General features: G+C 46.4%; 2 protein-coding genes and 1 pseudogene across 2 annotated transcripts; all 3 read right to left on the bottom strand.

Moving 5' to 3' along the window:
* LOC129500055 (olfactory receptor 5-like) lies at positions 1-912 on the bottom strand. Its single transcript, XM_055310196.1, has one exon. The coding sequence runs from the start codon at positions 910-912 to the stop codon at positions 1-3; it is 912 nt and encodes a 303-aa protein (XP_055166171.1).
* Positions 913-10,647: 9,735 nt separating this feature from the next.
* On the bottom strand, positions 10,648-11,904 carry LOC129500056 (olfactory receptor 10A7-like). The gene has a single exon (XM_055310197.1). It carries the CDS (start codon positions 11,902-11,904, stop codon positions 10,648-10,650), a length of 1,257 nt encoding a protein of 418 aa, XP_055166172.1.
* Positions 11,905-25,916: 14,012 nt separating this feature from the next.
* Positions 25,917-26,677, bottom strand: LOC129500057 (olfactory receptor 13H1-like; annotated as a pseudogene).
* Positions 26,678-27,392: the final 715 nt, after the last annotated feature.

The following is a 27,392-nucleotide window of genomic DNA, read 5'->3' on the forward strand; positions in this document are numbered from 1 at the left end:
TCAAGGCCAGTGGAGAGTTTTCCGAAGCACCACATGGACCTCTTTGTTCCTCAGGCAGTAGATGATGGGGTTGCACATGGGCGTGACTACCGTGTAGATGACTGACAGCACCTTGTTGAGGTCCATGGATTTGATACGGCTGGGACGGCAGTAGATGAAGAGGGCTGCTGAGTAGAAGATGCCCACCACAATCAGGTGGGAGGCACAGGTGGAAAAGGCCTTGCGTCGGGCAGCGGCTGATGGCATGAGGAGCACGGCCACCACGATTGCTGAGTAGGAGGCTAATGCTACCAACAGTGTTCCACAGAAGATGACAATGGCAGAGATGAAGTCGACCAGCTCCGTCAGGGCCACGTGGGTGCAAGACAGGTTGAGCAGAGGGGAGACATCACAGAAAAATTGGTTGAGGACATTGGGGCCACAGTAGGACAGGCTGGCAATGCAAGATGTCTTGACCACTGAGACCAGCAGCCCCCCAATCCATGAAGACAAGGCCAAGCCCAGGCAGACCTGGGGCCTCATGAGCAGTGGGTAGTGGAGTGGGCGGCAGATGGCCACGTAGCGGTCATAGGCCATGGAGGCCAGGAGGGTGCACTCCGTGCAGATGAGGACTATAAAGAAGAATAGCTGGGTCATGCAGGCTGTGAAGGGTACATGGCAGGGTCCAGTCCAAAGCCCCAGGAGCAGGCTGGGCATGGTCACTGACACATAGCACATCTCTAGGCAGCTCAGGTTACCCAAGAAGAAGTACATGGGCTTGTGGAGCTCGCTGTGACTGCAGATGAGGTAGATAATGAGGGTGTTTTCCAGGAGGGTCAGCAGGTAGAGGGTCAGGAAGACAGCAAACAGGGCATTCCTTATGCCCGGCCTGGTGGACAAACCCAGCAAGACAAACTCCTGGACTCTGGTCATGTTGCCCAACTCCAGAGAACTCTCCATCTGCAGAGAGACAAATAAAGTGTATTGACATTCTGGTCTCTTCAAAGACGCTTAGTTAGAAAAAAAATAGGGAGTATGTTCACAGTGAGTGAAACCCTAGGACTGGGCTAGCCCAGCTTCTGTTGGAAATTGACTTTTACAGACAAACGCTGAATAGACTTTGGAGAATAGACAAACTCTGAGCATGAGATCACCGTCATTACTCTGATTGGTCTTACTAAGTCTGAATCTTTATATAATCAGACTGCCTGAAAATTGGGAGAAAATCACCGGCCTCCGATGAGGTTGTTACAATAAATAAGGCAGTAGATGAGAATTGGTATAGCAAATAAGAAATTAGGATTGTTATTTCTGTTCCAAAAAAAGTTCTTTTTTCCCCTCTTTGTATACTTTGCATAGGAATTTGGGAGTATTTTTAAAAATCTGGAGTAGAGCAAGACTGCCAGCTCCCTTGTTTGAAAATGTTCCTCTTCTCAATGCAAATTTATTTTGATAATTGTATTAGGCTGTAGGTCACCAATGATGGTGTTCAAGAAGAGCAAAGAGGGAGGAATCCCCCAAAAGACTGACATGTCTTTCAGCAGAAGGTCGCAAATAACACTCATTGTATCAATGTGAGGGACTGCAAATACACATAGGTGTTATTTTCACACTGATACATTTCAGAAAATCGAAGCTGACAGGAAAACAAATTGTTAAGACACAAGAGGATATATGATCTCATAATTGATACTTCCACAACTCATTGAGTGCCTTGTATGCATTATTTACTTGCCATCAATCCTACTTAGATACATTGGTTTTATGCCATAAGACAGGTATGGAACCCAAACAGATACATTCACTTGCCCAAGACCACACTGCCAGGACATAACACAAAGAAGGTAACACAGCTGGGCAGACGTTTATGCTGTCTAGTCCCATTCCATTTCATCTTTACAGTCAAGCCTGAAAAGTCTGCACCTGGGACATGGGAAGTAAAGAGCCGACAAGTGATCCAGCTGGAGAATTCTTCTGACTATAAGGCTATCTATCATTCACAGAATTCATTCAATGGCATTCATTGAACCTCCCTTTGTATGCTAGCTATTGGGAATGCATGGGTAAAGAAGATAGTCCGGGTCTATGGCCACTGACTTCCTATGAGAAAGAGTCGATGAACACACAAACCACCACCATCACCACCACCACCAAAAACAATTCCAAGTTACAGGGGGCCCTTAGATAGCAGTTCACGGCTACATAAGCAGAAGTAATTGAGGATAAACTAATGACAGAGGTCAGTATCTGCCAAATGTTCATAAGAAAGATGTTTACCCTGCACACAGCAACGTTAGGGATGAAAGGTAACCTGAGAGCCTCTCAAATTATGTTAGCAGAGACCTGTAAGACTCAGAGCATCAGAGGCCGGATTTGTAGATCCTAAGGTTCTGTGCAAAGGCATGAGGATCATAGGATAATTTCGCCCTGAGGACATACATGTGTTGTGTATATTACTGCACGAATGTAGGTGGGCAGCCAAGGATCAGGGGTGTGACTGCACGGACTCGCTTTAGAGCTGTCAAGCAGAACTTGCACCCCAGTAAACACTCCCTGGATTGGAGTCCACTCACCTTTCATTTCCCATTCCATCCCAGTCCTTCCCCCCAACTGAGATTTCTTGCTCCCCCTCTCTTTGGCTCTGCGTCTGTTCTTCATTATCCTCTTATCCGTATCCACTCAATACATACCTCCTCCAAAGATCCTTTTCTGAGTTGCCTTTCCTAACTTAGGACTTCAGATGAACCAAGAGATCCCTGGATAACCTGCAGCAAAACCAGTGAGTGCACCCCTGAAGGCACATTAGCATCCCAAATCCCAAAACTAGATATTCAAAAATATCTAGATATACCATCTCAAAAATAGTTGTTATCCAGGAATTCTTTGCTAAGACTGTGTGTGCTAGGTTCGAAGGAGATATGGTGGTCAGTAAGAGAACATTCCTGGTCCCCACAGCAATCTGGGCCATGGAGCTTTCTCTATCTGGCTCCTTGAGCGTTCTACTTAATTTCTGTTGTGTGTTACTTAAAAATATAGATAACCATCTCCCTCCTGAGCTATTTCATTTCCTCACTGTCAAAAGAGAGACAACATAATGTTGTGGCTGAAGCTTGAGCTCAAAGTTATACAGAAGTGGGTTTCAATCTGTTGTTCTAAATGAAACTCAGAATTCCTCTCATGAGAAGACAGCCCCTTGGCTGGTAAAGTGTTTAACGATAGTTATTTATTAAGTAAGGGGCTTTGTGCAAAGAAGCATTACACCAAAAGTGATGGCTATATGGGCATGAACCAACCTGGTATTAGCCTCAAAGTGTTCAAGAACTTCCAAGCAAGAAAGTCACTCAATCTGTTTAAATCTGCCTCATAAATTAATGCACGATTATGGATAAGTACTAATTGGGGGTTACATCAGTTAAAAGTAACTGAATACTTTTCTAAAGCATTCAAAGTCAGTACCTGGTATACTTTGGATATTCTATAAAAGAAAGTTTCTTTCTGCTGTTCCTTGTCCTCACCGCCAAAGAATAACATTTGGTCTCCCCATATGATGGTCAAAGGACAGCAGCTTCAGATCCGTTCTTGCTGATGCTGCCCCTGGAAGAGGCTCAGATGCTCAGGTGCATTCAGCTCCTACCTGGAGGAGGAGATGTTGAAGAGTAGAGTCACTTTTCAGTCTGCATTGGAAAGCTGTTGCTGGTCCTGAATGAGGCATCCACTTCCCCACCCTTGTTTCACCTTCTTCGTAGTTCTGAATGCTCTAAGTGGCTGAGTTGACTCTCCTCATGGTGAAAAGGAAGCAGGGATGCCAGCTTAAATTGGAGCTCTGGACCTCAGAGACCTCCCCTGGTCTCTGCAGACTTGGAGAATAGTTGATGGGAAAAACACTTCTGGGCAGCCCGGGTGGCTCAGCGGTTTGACGCCTGCCTTTGGCCCAGGGCATGATCCTGGAGACCCGGGGTTGAGTCCCACGTAAGGCTCCCTGCATGGAGCCTGCTTCTCCCTCTGCCTGTGTCTCTGCCTCTCTCTCTCTCTCTCTTTCTCTCTCTCTCTCTCTCTCTGTGTGTGTGTGTGTGTGTGTCTTTCATGAATGGATGAATAAAATCTTTAAAAAGAAGAAGAAGAAAAACACTTCTACTGACACTCTGTGGAGGCTTAAGGGGAGGAGGAGCCTCGGAGCCACTCTCAGTTCAGGCTGATTCCTTCCCAAATGCCTTGTCTTGTGTTTTGGTCCTGGGGTATAAAGATAAGTGGTAAATTGTTCCTGCCTTTGGTTGATAAGTTTGGTTATGGAAACACATGTTCATAACTTGTTCTGAGAAGAGCTAATGCATCTGAGGACTACAGGAGAAGACTCTCCAGTAGAAATTGGAGGCTAAGACAATGCTGCCCATTGAAAGTAATGGCAGGAATGGGTATCTGCATCTCTGTGTTCATAGCAGCATACTCACAAAAGCCAAAAGATGGAAACAATCCAAGTGTACATGGATGGAGGCAATGATAAGCAAAATGTAATATATACAGAGAATGGAATTCAACTATCCATAAAAAGGAAGGAAATTCTGACACATGCTGCTACTACACAGATGAATCTTGAAGACTATGCTAAGTGAAATAAGCCAGTCACAAAAGGACAGATATTGTGTGATGTCACTTATATGAGGTGCCTAGAGGAGTCAAATTCCTAGAAAAAGAGAGTAGAATGGTGGATTCCAGGGGCCAGAGGAGAGAGAAATGGGGAGTTAGTGTACAATGGCTACAGAGCTCCCATTTTCCCAGATGAAGTGTTCTGGAGATGGGTTGCAGTGATGGTTGCACAAGAGAGTGAATGTGCTTAATGCCAGAGAACTATACACCTAAAGATGGTTAACAAGGGCAAATTTTATGTTATATACATCTTTCCACAATTAGAATCACTATAACCTTTATACCCGCCCTTAAGATATTTGTGTGACTCTTTCCACACCTTTATCCTTGCTCACACAAACATCCAGAGATCCAAAGTACATTGACTCCTGAGGAACTTTGCCCAAACTATTCTTTCTGACAAGAGATTACCTTTTCTCACAATGAAATTCAATTCAACCCTTTAAATTTCACATGAAACTTCAGTCTTTGAAAAATATTAACCTTCTCTCGTCTCTAGCCACATAGAATTAGTTCCCTTCTCTGATAAAACAGGATGGTGTGATGTAATCACTTCTGGGACCACGTGGGTGATGGGTCAGTGTTGGTTAAACACCCTCCAAATGAGGTTGTGGAAATGTTCTGTAGAGTTGAAGCCTGACAGATGATATTTAGTTCTTGACTCAAATCTCATAGCTGCAGGATTTTCATGATTTACTCCCATTCTGAATCTCCCTATAAGATAACCCTTCCTTCTTCCCAGGGTCATTGAGAGGATAAAATTATTTAATGCATATAAGTCTCCGAGCTCAGTGCAAATTAAATACCCCACATTTGGAAGCAATATTCTTGTTATTGCCATGAGACAGGTATTTTTTTATTTTTTATTTTTTATAAATTTATTTCTTATTGGTGTTCAATTTGCCAACATATAGAATAACATCCAGTGCTCATACCATGAGACAGGTATTAAACCAAAACATCTTTTGGAAAATTATATTAGCAAATATGCGTCACATGTCCAGTGTGGTGATTGACACTTAGTAGATATTCAATACATACTAGTTCATCTCCATCCCAATGCTCAAAATAATGACTTAGTGCATTGCTACTTCAACGTCCTTCACACTAAATTATAACTTTTTATCTTATGTGTCCTCAAGGAGTTATTTCAAAAGAAGAAATTTGCCTTTTCTTTCTGTGTCCACAGAGGCAAGCACAGGTCTTAACTCAGTGCATACTCCAGGGATGTTTGATGATGGGGACGGGGTAGGAGAAAATTAGAGGTCTGCTTTCCACGTCCTAGAAAGTTCTGGGTCTCATTCTTGACTTCAGAAGGCTTTCTCATGATACATCCAGGGATGGAGGAAACAGGAGGTAAGAGGAGGGATCTGGGAGAATGGTGGCCTGGAACCAAGTGTCCCAAAAGTTTTTTGTGCTCTTTGGTTGTTGGAGGGTCTTAGTTGGAGACTAGAACTCAAAAGTCAGGGTGTATGAGGCCATGAGGCTCTTAAATCCAGTACCAATTGCGTCATGTTTTCTTTCTTTAAGATTTTATTTATTTATTTGAGAGAAAGAAAGAGCATGAGCAGAGGGGCAGTGGGAGAGGGAGAAGCAGACTCCCCGCTGAGCAGGAAGCCCAATGTGGGGCTCGATCCCAAGACCCTGAGATCATGACCTGAGCTGAAGGCAGATGCCCAATCAACTCAACTATGCAATTGCCCCTGGGTCATGTTTCAGGAAGAACATGAAACATTGGTGAGAAGGACAAAAAAACCCAAGAACATCTTGAGAAGAGTGGGGGGGGGGGTTTGTCTATTTTTTTATTGGAGTTCGATTTGCCTACATACAATGTAACACTCAGTGCTCATCCCGTCAAGTGCCCCCCTCAGTGCCCTTCACCCAGTCACTCCATCATCCCACCCACCTCCCCTTCTACTACCTCTTGTTCGTTTCCCAGATTTAGGAGTCTCTCATGTTCTGTCACCCTCTCTGATATTTCCCACTCATTTTCTCTCCTTTCCCCTTTATTCCCTTTCACTATTTTTTTATATTCCCCAAATGAATGAGACCATATAATGTTTGTCCTTCTCCGATTGACTTATTTCACTCACATAATACCCTCCAGTTCTATCCACATTGAAACAAATGGTGAGTATTTGTCGTTTCCAATGGCTGAGTAATATTCCATTGTATACATAGACCACATCTTCTTTATCGATTCATCTTTCAATGGACACCGAGGCTTCTTCCACAGTGTGCCTATTGTGGACATTGCTGCTATAAACATCGGGGTGCAGGTGCTCCGGCATTTCAGTGCATCTGTATCTTTGGGGTAAATCCCCAGCAGTGCAATTGCTGGGTCATAGGGTAGCTCTATTTTTAACTCTTTGAGGAACTTCCACACAGTTTTCCAGAGTGGCTGCACCAGTTCACATTCCCCACCAACAGTGCAAGAGGTTTCCCCTTTCTCCACATCCTTGAGAAGAGTGTTTTAAAGATTTTTAAAAATTTATTCATGAGAGACATAGGCAGAGGGAGAAGCAAGCTCCCTTTGGGGAGCTCGATGCGGGACTCGATCCTAGGACCCCAGGGTCATAACCTGAGCAGAAGACAGATGCTCACCACTGAGCCACCCAGGCATCCCTTGAAAAGAGCTTTCTAAAGTGACTTTGGCAACCACTGGGTCCAGGCCAAACACAGAACTGCAGTGTCAGGCAGGGAAACAGCCCGAGCTGTATCATTTTAAGTCCTTTGGTTGCTAAAAAAAGAAGCTAACGGGATCACTTAAGCCAAGAAAGTGGTTGGATACTGCAGGGTTGATGAAGAACCATATTTTGCCAGGATCATGGACCAGGAGAGTTTTGGCAAACCAGATAAGAAGTACTAGGCCACCATAGAGAAAAGTCAGTTCCATATTCTGTGCTTGTTTCACTCAGTAATCCAATTCCAGGGAGAAAGTGCTGGAATGGTTTAGTTTAGGGATACCAAATCAACACCCTGTATACGGTGAGGGCAGAGGGAAGCACTTTGGGTCTTTGTTGTTGTTGTTGTTGTTTTTGAGGGAAGTACTTTGATCAAACTGCCAAAGACAAAAGACTGTAGGGAATATGGTCCATATAGTTTCCCAAAGACAAATCCACATACAGTTATCAGGAAGGGGGAATGAGTACACAGCAGGAGAATCAACGGATCTCATGAGAGATGCCCTATGGCTGAGGAAAGTGGTGGCTTATCGGATGCCAGGAGGCTCAGCCTCTTACCTCTTCCTCTCCACAACTGCACTGGGTATGGGGTTGATGGTTCAATGACTGTGGAGGCCGAGAAAATTTTAAGGCCATTCCACTTTAAGTTCAGCGTTAGCACAAGTACAGCCATCCCAGGCCCCTGTGAATAAGAGCTGAAATTTACATTACCTCAGTTCCAGGAAGAAAACAGCTTACAGCTTAACGCCCTAGAAAGCCTCATATTAGAATAAGAACAGAGCCCAAGCCAAGGGCAAGAAGCCCCATATTAGAATGAGAACAGAGCCCAGTGCCCTGGAAGGCCCCATATCAGAATGTAAACAGAACTTGAGAAATTCCTCCACCCCTTCTGGAGGTCCCCTAGACCAGCCCTTAAAACTAAGCTGAAACCCACCTCGGGGTCCAAGTCCCTGCTCCGCTGTGTCGGGTATACTTGGACCCAAGCTCGAGCTTGTAAATAAACCCTCGTGTGTTTGCATCGGTGTCGGCTCCTTGGTGGTTTCCCGGATTCGCAATCTTGGGCACAACATGACCACTTCTATATTTCAAAGGATAGTAGTACTGAAGTTCCTAGTCTTGGTCACAATTGTCCAAAGAAGTAGGTCAAGCAGATTTCAGTGGTGAAGACTCAGAGTTTCAAAGTAGGAAAAAGAGTTTGGTTAGATTGTAGACCACTTTCCCTTTAGTATTTGCATTGGGGTTGATGTGTTGGCCTTCTTTGCCCTCTCCCTTCTAACAAGGGATCTGCTAAACTAGTAGATCCATATCCTTCTATTGGAATCACCCAGGACTTATGTTTTCATGAATACATATTCCTGGACTGTGAGCACAAAGTTTCTGATTTGATAGATTGGGGTGGGGCCCAGCCTGGGTTTGACATCTCCATGCTGAACGACCACCCCAGGTGTTTCTGAACCACATCTTTAAAAAATGCTGTGCATTCCTGAAAGGTCATGAGGGCACAGACTATGTTGCATTATTCACCACAGTGTCCTGAGAGCCTCGAGAAGTGCCTGACTTGTTTGTTGTTTGATGCCAAATTAAGGAGAAGACACCTGGGAAGATGAAAGCATTGGCAGAACTGGTCTGATGACAAAGAACAGAAACTCATTCAGTCTGGTGCAGTAGTTGTAATTTTATACTGTTTGTCATATTAGATTACCACCGTATTCCTGAGTGGTGGCAGGGCAGGGGTTATTCCTCACACCCTTTCCTGTTTATACAGGGTGAAACTGAGCCTCAGAGAGACTAGTTCAACAACCCACATTGAAGGGTTTTAGTCCATCCAACTCCAAGTCCCTTAACACCAAATCCAGCATCCTGGGAGTACTATAGTACATTACCTTCCAAGGGTGGAGCTTCTGGGTTTGTAATCTATGAGGATAGCTATGTGAATAATGAATGGAGACCATTAACTGAGCACCAACTGTGTTCCAAGCACTGTGCTAGATGCTTCCATACATCTCTTTGTTTAATGGTAACAACTCAGTGTAGGAAGTATGGCTACTATTCCCACTTCACGGATGAGAAGACTGAGGCTCAGGAAAGTCAAATCCTAGTTTGTACAACCAAGAAAATAAAGAGAGACAATTCAGATCCAGGTTTGTCTTCTAGAAAAACTAGATCCCTTCAAAGGTAGCCCATAATCTGAAGGGAAAAAACTTCTCCTCTGATGCATTTACCCATATTCAAAAAAATATTCTTACTGAGCTTTAGAGAAGAAATAACGTAATTCGTGTACCAGGCTAGTTATTAGAGATCAGTAAATCAGGGCACTGAGAAGGATAGGACATCAACCCAAATTGGCTTAAATAAAAGACAAATTTATTCGTTCACCTAAGAGGAATTCCTAAGGGCAAGACACACTTTGGGCATGGCTGGATCCAGGAACTCGACAAAATCAGAACCACATCTTTCCCCCCACCCACCACCATTGGTTCTGATTTTCTTTGCAGTGACTCCATTATCAAGCAGGAACTCCTCTGTTAAAGACCAGATAGCTGATTGCCTCTACAAGCTTACATCCTTAACAGCTATGAACAAAGAGAAGTTTGAACAAAAATCTCAGTGTCTGGCTCTCCAAAGTTAAGATCTAAAGCCCCTAACTACTTAGTCCTCCCTTTATCGATAGCGTTTGTCTTATAATCTTTGAGTTCCTCCTACAAAGACACAGAGTGTATTTCCTTACCCCATGACTTTGGATATGGCCATGTGACTTGCATTGACTAATGGTATCTTATTGGGTGGCACATGACCATAGCTTTGAAAATCATTTGAACAAGGGAGCCTTCTCATTCAGCTATTGTAATGAGAAAAACCATGCCTGAGCTCTGTTCCCAGGAGAAAAATGGGAAATGTGTGGACCAGAGGGTCTTCTAGCTAAACCAAGCCTATGATGGTGAGCACTCATGGGCATGAGCAACCCTAGCCAAGATCAGAAGAACCACCCAGATGACACCAACCCAAATTAGCTAACCCTCAGCTGACTGACGATTAACAGCAATAAGTGACATGTTTTAATACAGTACATTCTAGGATGGTTTTCCATGCAGCATTCTTGTGGCACTTACTAATACACTCTAGTTGGCCCAATTAGGTTCATTTATCCACCACTACCAAATAATAGTAATCAGGGATTGAATGCTCTGCCATGAGCCTTTTCTTGGACAGGAAGGTGGAACCAGCACCACCATGACCGGAAGAGGAAAACAATAGAGTTTTCCAGAAAAAAGTCAGAGCACTGTATGATATATCTGCACATAGATCCGTGTCAAACATCCATCAACAATTCCTGAAGAAGTCATTCATGGGGTCCAGATTCCTGGCCATGGCAACACACGCGTCCCAGGGCAGCCCTCACCTCCTTGTTTCGAAGGCTGTAGATGAGGGGGTTGAGCATGGGGGTTACCAGGGTGTAGGACAAGGACACCACCTGCTTGCTCTCCGGGGAGTAGCTGGCCTTGGGTCGCAAGTGGATGACCCCCGTGGTGCCATAAAACAGAAGCACCACGACGAAGTGAGAGGCGCACGTGGACAGGGCCTTGTGGCGCCCCCTGGCGGATGGCATCCGCAGCACGGTGGCCAGAATCTTGGTGTAGGACGCGGCTATCAGGCAGAAGGGAACCATGATAACCAGCACCGTGGCCGCCAACACGTGGGCCTCGAAGACTCTGGTGTCTGCACACACCAGGCTCAGCAGAGGCGCGATGTCACAGAAGAAGTGGCGGATGCCTCGGGGCCCGCAGAAGGGGAAGCGGAACAGCCAGATGGTGAAGACCAGAGACACAGGGACGCCAGCCAGCCAGCACGTGGCAGCCAGCAGGTGGCAGAGCCGCGGGCTCACGATGGCGCCATAGCGCAGAGGCCTGCAGATGGCCACGTAGCGGTCCCAGGCCATGGTCGTCAGGAGGAAGCACTCGGACGTGACGCAGGACAACACCAGCAGCAGCTGCAGGGCGCAGCCGGCGGGAGACACGCCCCGCCCGGGCCGCAGCAGGGTCAGAAGCAGCCGCGGCACGATGTCCAGCGAGAAGCACATCTCCACCAGGGCCAGGTGGCGCAGGAACAGGTACATGGGCGCGCGCAGGGCCGGGTCCAGGGCGGTCAGCAGCACGATGAGCGCGTTGCCCAGCAGCGTGAGCAGGAACATGGCCAGGAAGAGCGTGGCGAGCAGCGGCCGCAGCGCGGGCACGTGCGCGAAGCCCAGCAGGACCAGCTCACTGGGAGCGCAGCTCTGGTTGGCGCAGGGGGGGGCTTCGGGGGCGCCCGGGGTGGCCCAGGCGGTCGGCATGGCCCGGGGGCGGGGGCGTGGCGGGCAGGAAGCCTGCGGGAGGGGACGGGTTGAGCTGAGGCTATGGAGAGCAGAGCTGCACCTGCCGGGGCTCTGTCTCCCCAGTGGGTGCTGCGCCGAGCAGATAAGCTCGTGCCATGTGTAGGGCCCTCCCTGAGGGCCCCCATGAGCCTGGTAGGAGATCCCGGGGCTTACAAGGTTCACAAACCCGGACTGGCCTGGCCCACCCACCTTCTGACCTCTCCTCCATGGAGCTGCATCCACCATGCCTGATCCTGCCTCAGGGCCTTTGCACTTGGTGTTTCCTCTGCTTGAGATATTTTTCCCTTGGATGTTTGTGCTCCTGTTTCCTTCTCTTCTTAAAAATATGAACTAAGGTGCCCCTCCTTCACAAAGACCTCTTCCTCTATGACCTGGCTTCAATTATCTTCTCCACAACATGTACACACACTAACCCTTCTCTATGACTTCATTTCATTTCTAAAACACATTTGAAGTAACTTGGTTTATTTGCTTACTTTTCTGTCGTCTGTCTGCCCCACTTAGAGGGTCACATCTATCAGCACTTTTCTGCCTGTTTTGGAGTGGTGTCTGTGGCATGGGAAAGAGTGGCTAAAACATAGTAGGTGCTCCATAATATTCAGTCCATTTAATGATTGAGTCTCTTTTCTGTAGATGACAGATAAAAGAATGTACTTTCCCCACACAAAATATTTTTTGTTCTGTTTGTCCTGAGCCTATTTTATCTCATTTTTTAAAATGTTGGTTTTGACAAACAAATCAGTGGTTCTCAACTGGAGATGATTTAGCACTCCATCCCCCCACTGGGGGACTGTGTATGGTAACATTCTGAGTTGTTATATTTGAGGTTCTATTGGCATCTACTTGGTAGAAGACAAGGGCACTGTTAAACATCATACAGTGGTGCCTGGATGGCCCAGTGGTTGAGCATCCACCATTGGCTCAGGTCGTGATCCGGGGTCCTGGGATTGAGTCCCCCATCGGGCTCCCTGCAGAGAGTGTGCTTCTCCCTCTGCCTATGTCTCTGCCTCTCTCTCTGTGTCTCTCATGAATAAATAAAATCTTTTTTAAAAACTTTATTTAAAAAAGAACATTACGAAAAGTAACAAAACTCTGGCAGGTGCACAAAATCTCTGGCAGCCCCTAATTGTATCAGTCTATAAAAGACTCAGGAGTTTACCAGATTCCTGTCTGAGGAGTTACTTTTTCTGGTCTATGGAAAGCTCCTAGAGGAACAGAAGGGCAATGCCATTGGTTCCTCATCCTGCCCGTGTGGGCTTCTGATTTTATTTTTAATACAGTCTTGTCTGACAGTTTTGGTTTCACCTTCACACAGTTTTTGGGAGATTCTCTTCCTCATGCAATCACGTGGACCATGGCCACAGCCTCATCAGCCTTCCCATCTCCCCTCACTGCTCAACATTCATGGTATCCACACTCAGCAAAATCTACTCCCCCTCCTGTGGAATTCCTGTCATTTCCTTTGCCCTCCTGGGAAAGACATAGATACACCTTCAGGTCAGCAGTTATGCCCAAGGAGGGAAAGAGAGGGACTAATCATGTACATGCCAAGCATTCACACAGGACTTACTGTGTACTGAGTCTCAAGCACATTACTAGTGCGTGGACACAACAGTCCTATACACTAGGTACTGTCGTGCCCAAATAACCATGAACTAACAGCCTATGTCCCCACAACTCATAGAGGGAACATAGTAGCCAGTGTCTGAGCTTGGCCAGAATGATTCACCCCGGCTTCCCCAGGAGGGTGTCCACACTCATCAGGGGAGGAGGTCTCACTTGCAAACAATGGCTACCAGTCATAATGTGTTAAACACAGCAAGACAGACAGAAACAGAGACAGAGAGAGACACACAGAGAGAGAAATCAGTAAAAACCTGGTGAATCTTGGAGAATGTCTGGGGTTTTTTTAGGCCACACAGAGGATTTTGACCATTGGTCTCTTACAACAATAAGAATGCTTTTAATCCTGTAAAGGGCTCTCAAATTCTCCAGCGAAGTCCACAGAATAAGCAAAGTTCACACAAAACCTCTTGATGACCCTCTTGGAGGGCAGGGACCTTCTCTGGCATGGTCCCTGATGAACCCCCAGTGACTGACCCAGTACCTGACACACGAAGTTGAGTCCTCTATGTGAGGACACCCTCTCTGGATAATTCCTCCTGCGATACAATTCCCAGTCAATGGCTGTTAATGTCCCTCAGAAGCCCGCCAACCCCCACCACTGGCCACATCCAGGATGATCCACGCAGAGGGTGCAGAATGACAACTGCCTCCTTCCATGCAGCCTCAGGTCACCTAGTATGCTCACCTCTAGATAGGAAAGGAACCATTGGCCATGAAAAAATTCCCTTAAAAGATAGGTTTCATGCAAACAGCACTACTGGTGGAATGCTTGCTATAGGAGACTAAGGTTAGAGCTGAGCTACCCCACCAAATACAAAGGTAAAAGCAGCCTTGAGTGAGAGCTCAGGGCAATGGCTTAGCTGGGATGAGTGGAGGAGACTCCCTCATCTATAAAGGGAGGTGATGGTACCTCTGGCTCAGGGATGGTGGGAGGAAAAAGGCCCAGTAAGCACTTCCAACTTTTTAGATGGAGACTTAAACCCAAGTTCTGCCATTTGCTAGCTGTGAGTTCCAAAATCTCTCTGAGCCTGTTTCCTTGCCTGCAGACTGATGGTGTCTACCCCGATAAGACTGCTGAGAATTCGCTGAGATCATGCACAAGGCTTAGGACACAATGAGCATTCAATAACTGACAGAAGTGATCATCTGCCTCATCACCACCATTATTATCATCATCCTCTCCATCGCCAACTTTCATCACCATCATCAACATCACCATCATCATCACCATCACCATCATCATGATCACCATCACCATTATCATCATCACCATCATCATCATTGTCATCATCACCATCAATATCATCATCATCATCACCATTACCATCATCATATCATCATCACCATGACCACGACCATCATCATCACCATCGCCATCAAAGAATGATGGTCATGGAGAACCCCAGCCCTTTCTTCCCCTTGCAGCCTGGAGCCCTTACCTTCACAGAGGACCCACTTACCTTCTGCTTCTTGGTCTGTCTGAAAGTGAGGACAAAGTTCTGACTGTCCCCCTTGATCCAGGAGTTTCCAGGGCTGACTGGGATTACAGGAGCCAGAGATTTCAATCTTTGGCTCTGGCCACACAATGAGAGCCCTAAGGACCTAACACACAGAGAATTCTGCTCATTACCAAATTGGCGCTTGTGTGTTCCATGTGAAGGCAGAGGGAATTGGGGAGTGAGGAGCCTCTGCTTCTCTGAAGACTCTAGTCTCCACTACATTCCCTCCTCCTGGGCTTCTCCATCTTGTGTTCCTACTGACCTCTTGCTTCCAGAATGTTGCAGAAGGGCTGTATACTGTCTGCTCCTATCACCCATATAAGAAATCCATTCTTTTCATCTTGGCATTCAAGGTCCCCAGAAATCTGCCCCTGCCCACCTCCCCATCTTTATGTCTTAACGTGTCCTTGCTATGATTCCCCCACTGCCCCATAACTCTTGGTTACATCAAGGGAGCTGAGATAATCACTGTGCTTATGATTTATGTTTTTTCATGTGTGTCTGCCATGCTTCAATAGCAGAAAAATAGCCATTTGAAGGGACTTATTTTAGGCAGTGGCAGTAGTAGCTATTGAGGGATTGGGTGTTGGGCTTTGCAATCAGAATTCCACCCTTGTGTGCTTGGGTGAAGGGTGTGAGCCCTGTGACCCACAGTTTCTCCTTCTGGAAAAGCACCTGCCTTCCAATATTGCATGCATATGTGATGACCAAGGATCAACATAAATCCTGCTTCTAAGTAACTAGTACAGTGCCTTGTTCTTCCTGTGCCATCAATAGCCGAGCTCTGGTGCTAGCATTACTTCACGCCTAACCACATCACTGCACCTCCAGGGCCCGCATTACATTCGTATCACATTGTGAGCACTTAATAAGTGTTTGGAGAGTGAGTGAGTGAGTGAGTGATTGAGTGATGACTGCTGTCATCTGCTGAATGCTTACTTTGCTGTGAGTCAGTTTAGTAAGTCACAGACAGCATTAAGAATGGGATAGAGTGGAGAATATTAGCATCTCTGGATGTAAGGATTAGGGAAGTTCCAGATATATTTCTGTCTATGTCCCTTTCTACTTCAATACGTCCATTTCCATAGACGTATCTATGTCACGTCTGTGTTGGAATCAATGTTGCTGTATCTGCATGTCTATCTCTTTGTCCATATTTGTGTCTATATTAATTTTAGATGCTACAGATAGGTGAGATAATAAAGCATTTGTCTTTGTTTGGCTTATCTGATTTATCACAATGGCCTTCAGGTCCACCCATGTTGTCATAAATGGCTTAGGTCTGACCACCTGTGTGTGACTGCCATGCATTTCCTACTGGCTGTCTGTTACCTGTTTGTGCCTCCATTTTGTGATTGTAATGTGTAGAGTAAGGATCACAGTACCATCTGCCTGATAAGGATATTCTGCAGCTTGAGTTTCAACATGTAAAGCCCTTCTGAAAAATGCTTGGCACATAATAAACTCTATATAAAAGTGTTAGCTATTGTATCTGGCTGACAATGAATGTTTTACACCAATTGGAATTCAAAACCAAACCCAAAAAACAAAACATGAAAGTCCATGCCTGACATACCTATCTTGACAGTGATTGTATTCGATTAGCCTTTTGCCCTGTATCAGAGGTTAGTGGCCAACTATGGCTCTGTGCCCATTGTCTACAGCCAGAAAGAAAGAGAAAGAAAGAAAGAAAGAAAGAAAGAAAGAAGAAAGAAAGAAAGAAAGAAAGAAGAGGAGGTTTTTACATCATTAAATAAATGGTTGGGAAGAACTGTTATTCAAAATAGTACTAGAAGTACTAGCCTCATCAATCAGACAAAAAAAAGAAAAGAAAAGAAATAAAAGGCATTCAAATTGGCAAAGAAGTCAAACTCTCCCTCTTCGCAGATGACATAATACTATATATAGAAGACCCAAAAGATTCCACCCCAAGATTGCTAGAACTCATACAGCAATTTAGCAATGTGGCAGGATACAAAATCAATGCACAGAAATCAGTGGCATTACTATACACTAACAATGAGATGGAAGAAAGATAAATTAAGGAACCAACCTCATTTACAATTGCACCCAAAACCATAAGATACCTAGGAATAAACCTAACTGAAGAAGTAAAGGATCTATACTCTAAAAACGACAGAACCCTTAGGAAAGAGATCAAGGAAGACACAAAAGAGATGGAAAAACATTCCATGCTCATGGACTGAAAGAATAAATATTGTGAAAATGTCTGTGCTGCCCAGAGCAATTTACACATTCAGGCAATCCCTATCGAAATACCATGGACTTTCTTCACAGAGTTGGAACAAATAACCTTAAGCTTGTATGGAACCAGAAAAGGGCCTGAATAGCCAGAGAAATGTTGAAAAAATATAACCAAAGCTGGGGGCATCACAATGCCAGATTTCAAGTTGTATTTCAAAGCTGTTATCATCAAGACAGATACATAGATCAATGGAACAGAATAGATAACCCAGAAATTTACCCTCAATTCTATGGCCAACTCATCTTCAACAAAGCAGGAAAGAATATCCAATGGAAAGAAAGATAGTCTCTTCAATAAATAGTGTTGGGAAAACTGGAAAGCCATGTGCAGAATAATGAAACTGGACCATTCTCTTACACCATACACAAAGATAAACTCAAAATGGTTGAAAGATTTAAAGTGAGACAAGAATCTATCAAAATCCAAGAAGAGAATACAGGCAACAACCTTTTTGAACTTGGCCACAGCAACTTCTTGCTAGACACATCTATGAAGGCAAGGGAAACAAAAGCAAAAATGAACTATTGGGACCCCTTCAAGATAAAAAGCTTCTGCACAGCAAAGGAAACAGTCAACAAAACTAAAAGACAACCTACAGAATGGGAGAAGATATTTGCAAATGACCTATCAGATAAAGGGCTAGTATCCAAGATTTATAAAGAATTTATCATGCTCAACACCCAAGCAACAAACAATCCAGTCATGAAGTGGGCAGAAGACATGAACAGACATCCCTCCAAAGAAGACATACACATGACCAACAGGCAAATGAAAAAATGCTCCACATCACTTGCCATCAAGTAAATACAAATCAAAACCACAATGAGATACCACTTTACACCAATGAGAATGGCTAAAGTTAACAAGACAGGAAACAACAAATATTGGAGAGGATGCGAAGAAAGGGGAACCCTCTTGCGCTATTGGTGGGAATGCAAACTGGTACAGCCACTCTGGAAAACAGTGTGGACGTTCCTCAAGAAGCTAAAAATAGAGTGACCCTATGACCCATCAATTGCACTACTGGGTATTTACCCCAAAGATACTAATGTAGTGAAACGACAGGACACCTGCACCCCAATGTTTATAGCAGCAATGTCCACAATAGCCAAACTGTGGAAGGAGCCACATGTTCTTTGACAGATGAATGGATAAGGAAGATGTGGTCTATGTATACAAAGGAATGTTATTCAGGCATCAGAAGAGACAAATACCCACCATTTGTTTCAACGTGGATGGAACTGGAGGGTATTATACTGAGTGAAATAAGTCAATTGGAGAAGGATAATCATCATAGGGTTTCAATCATATGTGGAATATAAGAAATAGTGAAAGGGATTATAAGGGAAAGGAGGGAAACTGAGTGGGGAAAAATTAGAGAGGAGGACAAACCATGAGAGACTCCTAACTCTGGGAAACAAAAAAAGGGTTGAAGAAGGGAAGGTAGGCGGGGGGATGGGGTAACTGGGTGGTGGGCACTAAGGAGGCACTTGATGGGATGAGCACTGGGTGTTACACTGTATGTTGCAAATTGAACTCCAATAAAAAATATACCAATAAATAAATAAATAAATAAATAAATAAATAAATTTAAAACTGTATTATTCTCTGTTCTTTTAAATAAAAAGAAAAACAAACAAAAATGGTTGGAAAGAAAATCAAAAGAATAATACTTTGGGATACATGAGCATTATATATAATTCAAATCTCAGTGTCTCTAAAAAAGGAGGTTTGGGGACACAGCCTGTCTCCCTCATTTGTGCACTGTCTCTGGCTGCCATCAGGCTACAATGGCAAACCTGAGACGTTACAACAGAAAGTACAGAGCTGGCAAAGCTGATAATATTTACTATCTGGCCCTTTGCAGAAAATGTGGTAAGACCTCTGACCTATGCACAGAAATTCATAGAGACAGAATGTACCTAAGGTGCATGGAAGGTCAGAGAGAGGGAGCCACATGTGCAAGATCGCAGAGCTAGGTGTCCAGCCCTGTGTTTCCAGCCCCTCTGGGTCAGCCCAGTGCAGAGCCCGACCCTCAGAGCCAAGCGAGAGCCCAGCAGGCTGCGGGGCACACCTGGGGATTTTGCAGGCTATACATGAGTGGATTCAGGACCGAAGTGATGATGAATAGCTTGTGGTGTTCAGTGGGGAGGCGCTAGAGTACCAGGGGCGCAGGTACCTGGTGGCTACGCCACCATCTAAAAGAGCCGCTCCAGGTGGGAGCTGCAGGTGGGCTGGGCTGAGAGGGGGCTCTTAGCTGGCCCTGGCCACCAGAATCCAGGTGTAGGATGCGAGAATGAAGGCCAAAGGCACAGAGAGAATAGTGTGCCCAAGCCAAAGACCACAGTTGGCTGCGGTGTGGACACACGCTGTCCTCAGCACCTCAGCTGCTGGCACAAATGGTCACTGCTCCCCAACCACACCCCCACCAGAAGGTGCATCGTGCACCTGGGGCAGCAGGCCCCACGCCAGGGGCTACCAGGAGCCAAGTGATGCCAGGTAGATCCAGGCCCCGTGGAGGTCAGGGCTATGCCAGGTGCAGCCAGGACCCCATGGACATCGGGGCGATGCTGGGTGGAGCCGGGTCCCAGTGGAGGTTGGGACAATGTCAGGTGCAGCCAGGACCCCATGGACATCGGGGTGATGGCAGGTGGAGCCAGGTCCCCGTGGAGGTCAGGGTGATGCCGGGTGGAGCCGGTCCCGGCGGATGTGGGAACGATGCCAAGTGGAGTCAGTCAGAGTCATGTGTGGAGCCAGGCTCGCACAGAGGTCAGGGGGGCCAGTGCAGCCAGGTCCCCTCAGAAGTCAGCACGATGCCAGGTGAGCAGGCAGGGCATCCCAGGGAGGGTGGTGGGCAGCCGGCCTGTGAGCCAGTGCTGCAGGAGCCTAGTTGTCTCTACATGTTTTCTTCCTTCTTTTCCCTCTGCCTAAAGCTTATTTTCATGCACTTGATTTCCTTTCTTCTCCCTTGTCTCTCCCTCCATCCCTACAGCTCCTGGCTCCTCACAGTTTTCACCTCCTCTCTCCCTGCAGACTTCTCTGCCCAGACCCTCTCCACCTTCCGTCTGCTGGATTCTTTCCCTCATGGGCCTTTTCTTCTGTTGCCTCATCTTTCATCAACCCTCCCCTCCTTCTTCCTCCTCAGTTCCAGCCCTTGTGTGGGGGTGGGGGACAGTGGGGCAGTGGGGCAGTGTGGTAGCTGTCCCGCCTCCCCCCTGGAATGGGCAAACACAGGGCAGGCCCAGACAGATGAGAAATCTGACATGTTCCTCCCAAGGGAAGATCCTCCACAGGAAGTCTCTGCAGGACACCCACCGTCCAACAGTCCCAGAACTTTCCTGGCCTTGCTCCCAGCCAGCCACACCCCTAGAGTTGACCCCAGAGCCCAGCACTGAAGAGGTGCTTGTATGTATTTGTTGGAAGAATGGAGGCTAGTCGCTGAGGGTGAAGGTGTCCCCAATGCATTGGTTCTGTAAAAAGTCTGCCTGTGTCATAGAATAAGGATATGGAATGTGCCTCAGTTTCGTCATTTGTAAGATGCAGACAATTACTATATCTAACCTACAAATTATTTGAAGAGTATAAAAGTTAAGTAAACAGTGTTTTATTTATTTTTTAAAAGATTTTATTTATGAACTCATGAGAGACACAGAGAGAGAGGCAGAGACATAGGCAGAGGGAGAAGCAGGGAGTTAGCTCATCATTGTATCTCCAGCAGCTAACCCCAAATCTAGCCCATGCAGTGTACACAAAATGTATTTTTTTTTTACAAAATGTATTTTTGTATAAAAAGAAAAACACACGTGAGTACAGACATGCACATCGACTTCATATGATTCTAATTCCTCTCTTTTTTTTTTAAGATTTTATTTTTAAGTAATTTCTACGCCCACCATGGGGCTTGAAGTCACGACCCTGAGATCAAGAGCCTCATGCTTCACCTATCAAGGCAGCCAGACACCCCATAATTCTCTTTCTACAAAGTTGTAGCAAGCACCTCCCACTGGCCTCTACATTATTTTCAGCAGATCTGACCATGCTTCCACTTGGATTCTAAATGTCTCATTGGTCCTCACCCAGCAATTTCGACTTTCACACTAGAGACAGCTCAACAGACCCGTCCCCAATAGGAATGGGAACTCATTATCCATAGATCAATAATCAGGTCTGGGAGTATAATGCTGTTATAATAGTGTTTACTGGGATGCCTGGGTGGCTCAGTGGTTAAGTTTGGGGGTGACTGGATGGCTCAGTTGAGCGAATCACTCTGGATCTCAGGGTGGTGAGTTCAAGCCCCACATTGGGTGTAGAAACTACTTTTAAAAAATCTTAGGGCACCTGGGTGGCTCAGTGGTTGAGCGTCTGCTTTTGGCTCAGGTTGTGATTCCAAGGTCCTGGGATCGAGTCCCACATCAGGCTCCCCTCAGGGAGCCTGCTTCTCCCTTTGCCTATTCTGATGAATAAAAAAATAAAATCTTTTTTTAAAAATAAAATTAAATAATTTTAATTCCAGTACAGCTAACCCAGTGTTATTTAGTTCCAAGTGTACTATATAGTGATTAGAAAACAAATTTGTTTAAAAACTTAATTACTGTAAAGATTTATTAATACAATATTTGGCAAAGTTAAAGAAGAAATTTCAAAAAATTAAAAAGGAGGGATCCCTGGGTGGCGCAGCGGTTTGGCGCCTGCCTTTGGCCCAGGGCGCGATCCTGGAGACCCGGGATCGAATCCCACATCGGGTTCCCGGTGCATGGAGCCTGCTTCTCCCTCTGCCTGTGTCTCTGCCTCTCTCTCTCCTCTCTGTGACTATCATAAATAAATAAAAAAAAATTTAAAAAAAATTAAAAAGGAGATTTTTTTGAAACCAGTATTACACTACATGCTAACTGACTAGAATTTAAATTAAAACTTTTAAAATGCACATAAATAAAGGCATACCTTGAAAATAGAAAAATAAATAAACAAAAAGGAGGGTTTTTTTTAAAGATTTTATTTATTTATTCATGAGAGACACACAGAGAGGAGCAGACACATAAGCAGAGGGAGAAGCAGGCTCCCTGCAGGGGAGCCCAATGTGGGACTCGATCCCAGGACCTCGAGATCACAACCTGAGCCAAAGGCAGTTGATCAACCACTGAGACACCCAGGTGTCCCTTACTTAGGATCTCTTATTGGGCTCTATCTTGGCATGTGATTGAGAGCCAACCCTCAGGCAGCAGCTTTTCAATTATGCAAGTATGTACAGTCCAGGGGGATCATAAGCATTTGTGCCAGGTGATCTAGAGGTACCTGGGTGGCAGAACTCGGGTCCCCAGATGGGTATGTGAGCTCCTGTCTGGGAGATGCTGGCCAGCTGTCCTGAGGCAGAGGGACAGCGTCAACACTGCCATGCACCTGCCCCCAATCCCAGAGAGTGCAGGGTAGGGTGCTAGGGGCAAGGCAAGCCAGAAGCCTGCCCCTCCGGCCAAAGCTCTGGGAAAAGCAAACAGGCCTTTTTCACTGAAAAACCAGGGCTGTGTTTCCATCTGCTGTGTGTGCCGTGCCCTGGGGGTGACAGCCTGCTAAGAACTGTCTCTCTGATTGTTACAGTCTCATGGGATCCAGGAAGGATCCCCCAGGACAGCGAGCAAGGGGTGACTCCCCTGGGCAGCTGCCATGAAGTAACATTAGTATCTTCAAGTCTGTGAGATGGTGGGTTTTAGTGTGGAGGAGTTCTCTTAGGGGGGACCTGGGTGGCTCAGTTGGTGAAGCACCTGCCTTTGGCTCAGGTCATAATCTCAGGGTCCTGGGATCAAGTCCCGGGTTGGGCTCCCTGCTCAGCGGGGAGGCTGCTTCTCCCTCTGCCTGCAGCTCCTCCTACTTGTGTTCATGCTCTCTCTCTGTCAAATAAATAAAGTCGAAAAAAATATTGGAGTTCTCTTAGTACAATGTTCTTGAAAGTCAATAAAATCCCTGAAAATCGAAAGTCTGTTGGATTAAAAAAGAAAGAAATCCTTTTTACAATATTTTTATTTATAAGTTAAAAAAAATTTCCCTGAAATATGTTAATGCACATAATTCTCTGAGAAAATGGCCTGTGGCAGAGGAGGCACACTGTAAGGATACAGCTGTGATAACCCTTGCTGTGATTATTACTAGCATCATCTGTAGCTATTATCCATATTGTTATCTCCCTATATCCCAAGCTCCAGCCACCATAGTTCATTGTTCTTAAGCCCTTTTGTATCAGGGCTCCTTTTTTTTTTTTAACTTTATTTACTTACATCATCTTTATAACCCTGTGGGGCTTGAACTCATGACCCTGAGATCAAGAGTCGCCTTCAGAGAAAAGTTGTAGATAGTGGTCTCAGAGTGAACACAAGTCTTGCGCAGGCAGCATGTGCACAGCTGTGCCGACAATGCGGTGAATGTAATGAACTTGATGTTAAGAATCCTTGCTTTCCAAATACTCCCACATTTTGGAAAGGAATTTTATTTCTTGGACTTATGGTTTTTTAGGGATTTGAGAGGTCAAAAAACTCCAATGAGCAGGTGTGTACATGACTCGGGCTCAGGAGAGGAAGGATGGCTGGCGGCAGATGTTTGAGACGATTGAACACCCTCAGCGTCTGAGAGCCTACTGAAGTCCTGGGGGCAGGTGAGGACATGCAGGAGAGGTGACAGCAGAAGCAGTGTGAACCTTGTGGGCCATGACTGTTCTTGACAAGGGGGACACCATTCCCAGGAAATTGCTCTCAAAAACATGCTCATGCACAAATAGTTTGCACAGTGGGGTCTCTGAGGTACAAACACCTTGCTGGTGTGGGTCCCCTGGGAATCCACAGAAATCTGCTCCCTCCTTTATGATGAGGCAGCTTAGCAATTCCACATCCTCAGAGCAGGGTGGCCAGATGGTTCCCCAATACCATCTGGGGGGCAGTGTGTCCAAGATCCCTGGAGCTGGGGCTCAGAGGCTGGGATGGGGATAGGATCCACCCTGGCCTCATCATAGGCAGAGTTCAATCCTTCTAAACTGGTCCTCGGGGAACATCATCACAAGCTACCACCAGACACCCCGCCCGACCATGTGCCCCAGGTCGGGCGCTGGGTACCAGAATGGGCCCCACTGGGAACCCAGAGGGGCAGTCACTAGGAAGGCTTTGGTGGGGAGCCCTTGACACAGAAGCACAGACTCCCCTGCCTTCCTCTCTGCATGTGGGGATTGAGGGCAGACTGCCAAGAAAGCTTCACTTGTCCCTTTGTCTTTGTCATTCCATTGTCTGTCTGTCCCCTGTCCGTCTGTTGCTATGTTTTTTCTCCAGGTCTCTCCAAGTAATGCTCTCTCTCTCAAGTCTCCCTGACCCGCTTCCCAGGAGCCTATCCCTCCCTGTCACCATATTTCTGCCTTTTACACTTGCTTTCCTGCTCCCAGAGTCCTTCTGGACACCTCTGTCTGTCCCCTGGCACCGCATTTCTGATTCGTTTCTCACTGCCTCTCTGGCTCCCTTGGTCAGCATCTGCACATCCGCAGCCTCCTGCTTCCCAAATCCTTCGGGCTTCCTCTGTGTGCCCTTCCATTCCTTCCCAAGAATCTGCCTCCACTGGAAGGTCTTGATCTCTGTCTCCTACCCCATGTCCTCTTTCTTCTTTCCTCCTACCCAGCCTGGCTCCTGTCACACGGCAGGTACCACGTGACCTGAGTGGCGAAAGAAACACACAAGCCGACTTGATATGCGGCTGTAGGCATATCCCACCCCACAGTTGGGGCTTCTCTTCTTCTTTATAAAACAATGGGGCTCCTCGACCTCACCTCATTCTGTACATATGCCTGAGGTCACCCCTGTGTGTATGAGCATCACCTGCCTCCCTTAGCTGTCGCTGAACCCATAATCTGTGACATTAGGTGCTTCCATGCTCCCTTTTGCCCAACAGGACCACACTGGAGCATACCACATGCCTGCTGGATATGCCAGCGGTGCAAACCTGCCTACTCCACCCCACCCAGCCACTTGTCAGGGCTGTGTTTGCTGTGCGAAACCTTGCAGTGTGAGAGGTATCTCCTACACAAAGAGCAGACACTTCCACCAACCATACAAGAGTAAACCCTGCAAACCCAGGGTCCCTGTCCTGCAGCACAACCCATGTACAGGCAGCTCTCCGCCACAAGCCCTTCGCTCTTGCCCCTGGGGCACACAGAGGATGTGGAGAACCAAAGCAAATGAACATAAATCTTTGGCACCTACAATTTCAGCCATGAGTAGCCATTCTCTGTCTCTGATCCCAAAGCCCCACGTCTTTTCCAGCATCTATTTAATCCATGAGGTTGTAAGTAGGTATAATCCCAGCTCTTTCACAATGCTGGCCAGAAAGACACAGCCCAGGCTAGAAAGTATAGTGGCAGGGCCCCAAGGCAGTAGCACTGCACCCCTGGAACAAGCCCATGGTGTGCAGCTTCCTGGAGGAGCTCCTAAGGCCACAGAAGCTGCTAGACGCAGCTCTTGCTGGAGGCTGGCCATCATTTCCTGAACCAGCCCCAAGAGTCAGACAACAGCCACCCATCCCTCTTCCCCTTCAGCTATTGAGAATTTATGGGACAATCTCTTTTGTGTCCACATCTCTCTCTCTCTCTCTCTCTCTCTCTCTCACACACACACACTCATTCACACTCACACACACACACTGATCCTAATTGGCTCTTCCTTCACTTCCTCAGAAGAAATATTTTTGTAAAATATGAGTTCGTGTGTGTGTGTCTGTAATACACACAGAATGATTGCAAAGAAGTAACTCAAAGTTTACAGCCCCAACAAGGCAATCCAGAATACCAATTTATTTCTTCCCTCCTCAGCCCCACATCTTAGAAGTCAGCCTTTTTCCCCAAGAGCCTCCTGAAGGCACCTTCCATGTCCTTGTTCCACAGGCTGTAGAGGAGGTGGTTCATCATGGGGGTTGAGGACGCCATAGGACATGGAGATTATCTTATCTCAGTCATGGATGATCTTGTCCTGAGGCATCATATACATGAAGATGGCCGTGCCATAGAAGAGGGCCACCACTATGAGGTGAGACCCACATGTGGAAAAAGCCTTGGCGTGGCCCCCTGCGGACCGCAGCCACAGCACAGACACCAAGATCCTTCTGTAGGAGGCCACGATGAAGGCAAAAGGAGCCAGCAGGGTCAGGGCACTGGTGCCCACCATGAGTGACTCATAGAACTGCAGGTCAGAGCAGGCAAGCTTGAGCAGGGCCAGGAGCTCGCACGATAAGTGATTGATGACCTGGTGAACACAGAACTCCAAGGGCATGGTCAGCACAGGGACCACGGTCAGCAGGAACACCACAGACCATGAGGTCCCAGCCAACAGGCTGCAAAGCCAGGGCCCCATATGCCTGGAATAGCACAGGGGGTCAACAATGGCCACACAGTGATCATAGGCCACGGCGGCCAGCAGGATACACTCCACTCACCCAGATAAAGTCCCACAGCCACCCGGGCCAAGCATCAACCTAGTGAGATGATGTGAATGGTCACCAGGCAGTTGATGAGGATCTGGGGCATGCTGGATATGGTGTAGCACACGTCCAGGAAGGACAGGTTGAAGAGGAAGAAGTACACGGGCGTGTGGAGCCGGGGATCAATCACAGCAGATCAGGAGCAGGATGAGGCTGTTCCCGAAAAGACTGATGATATAGGACAGGAAGATCAGGCAGAGGAAGATGGTTTGAGCCCATGGGTACTGGGAGAGCCCAAGCAGAATGAAGTAGACCTCCTCTGTGCTGTTTTGGCTGCCCATGCCCTTCCAAAACTCCAGCTGGGTGGGAAAATATGGATAATCTTGAGAGGTCGTTGAGAAACTGGCAGCTTTTTAGAAATAATGTTGGACTCTTTCAAGGCACCAACACTCCTGTGTTCCTGGGCACTGCTGCACAAACTCTTACCCCTTCATCCCTGTATCTCTATGGCCCTTGCTGAAGAATGGTTGCTTGATGCATGCTACCATTCAGAAGCACTCATGGACCCATCCAGATAGAATAGCCATCCATTTGTTATATTTGAGGATTGATGGATCAGGGAAAGGATTGGGTCTTTCATTCACTGATTCTCTACCTTTGTTTATTGGGTTCTTTCATTTGTTCATTTATAACTGAGTCATTGACTCATGAATCCACTTATGAATGGGTTCACTCGTTGTTTCTTTAATGCATCTGTTCGTCTGTTCAACAAACACGTCAGAGCAGCTTCTAACTGGTCCAGACTCTATCTCAGGCAATGAAATTACAGTGGGGAACGAAAATACAACAACAACAAAAAACAAGGCCCATGCTCAAGGAGTTGATAG

Source organism: Nyctereutes procyonoides, unplaced genomic scaffold, assembly GCF_905146905.1.
Source record: "Nyctereutes procyonoides isolate TBG_1078 unplaced genomic scaffold, NYPRO_anot_genome, whole genome shotgun sequence".
Classification (NCBI taxonomy): Eukaryota; Metazoa; Chordata; class Mammalia; order Carnivora; family Canidae; genus Nyctereutes; species Nyctereutes procyonoides.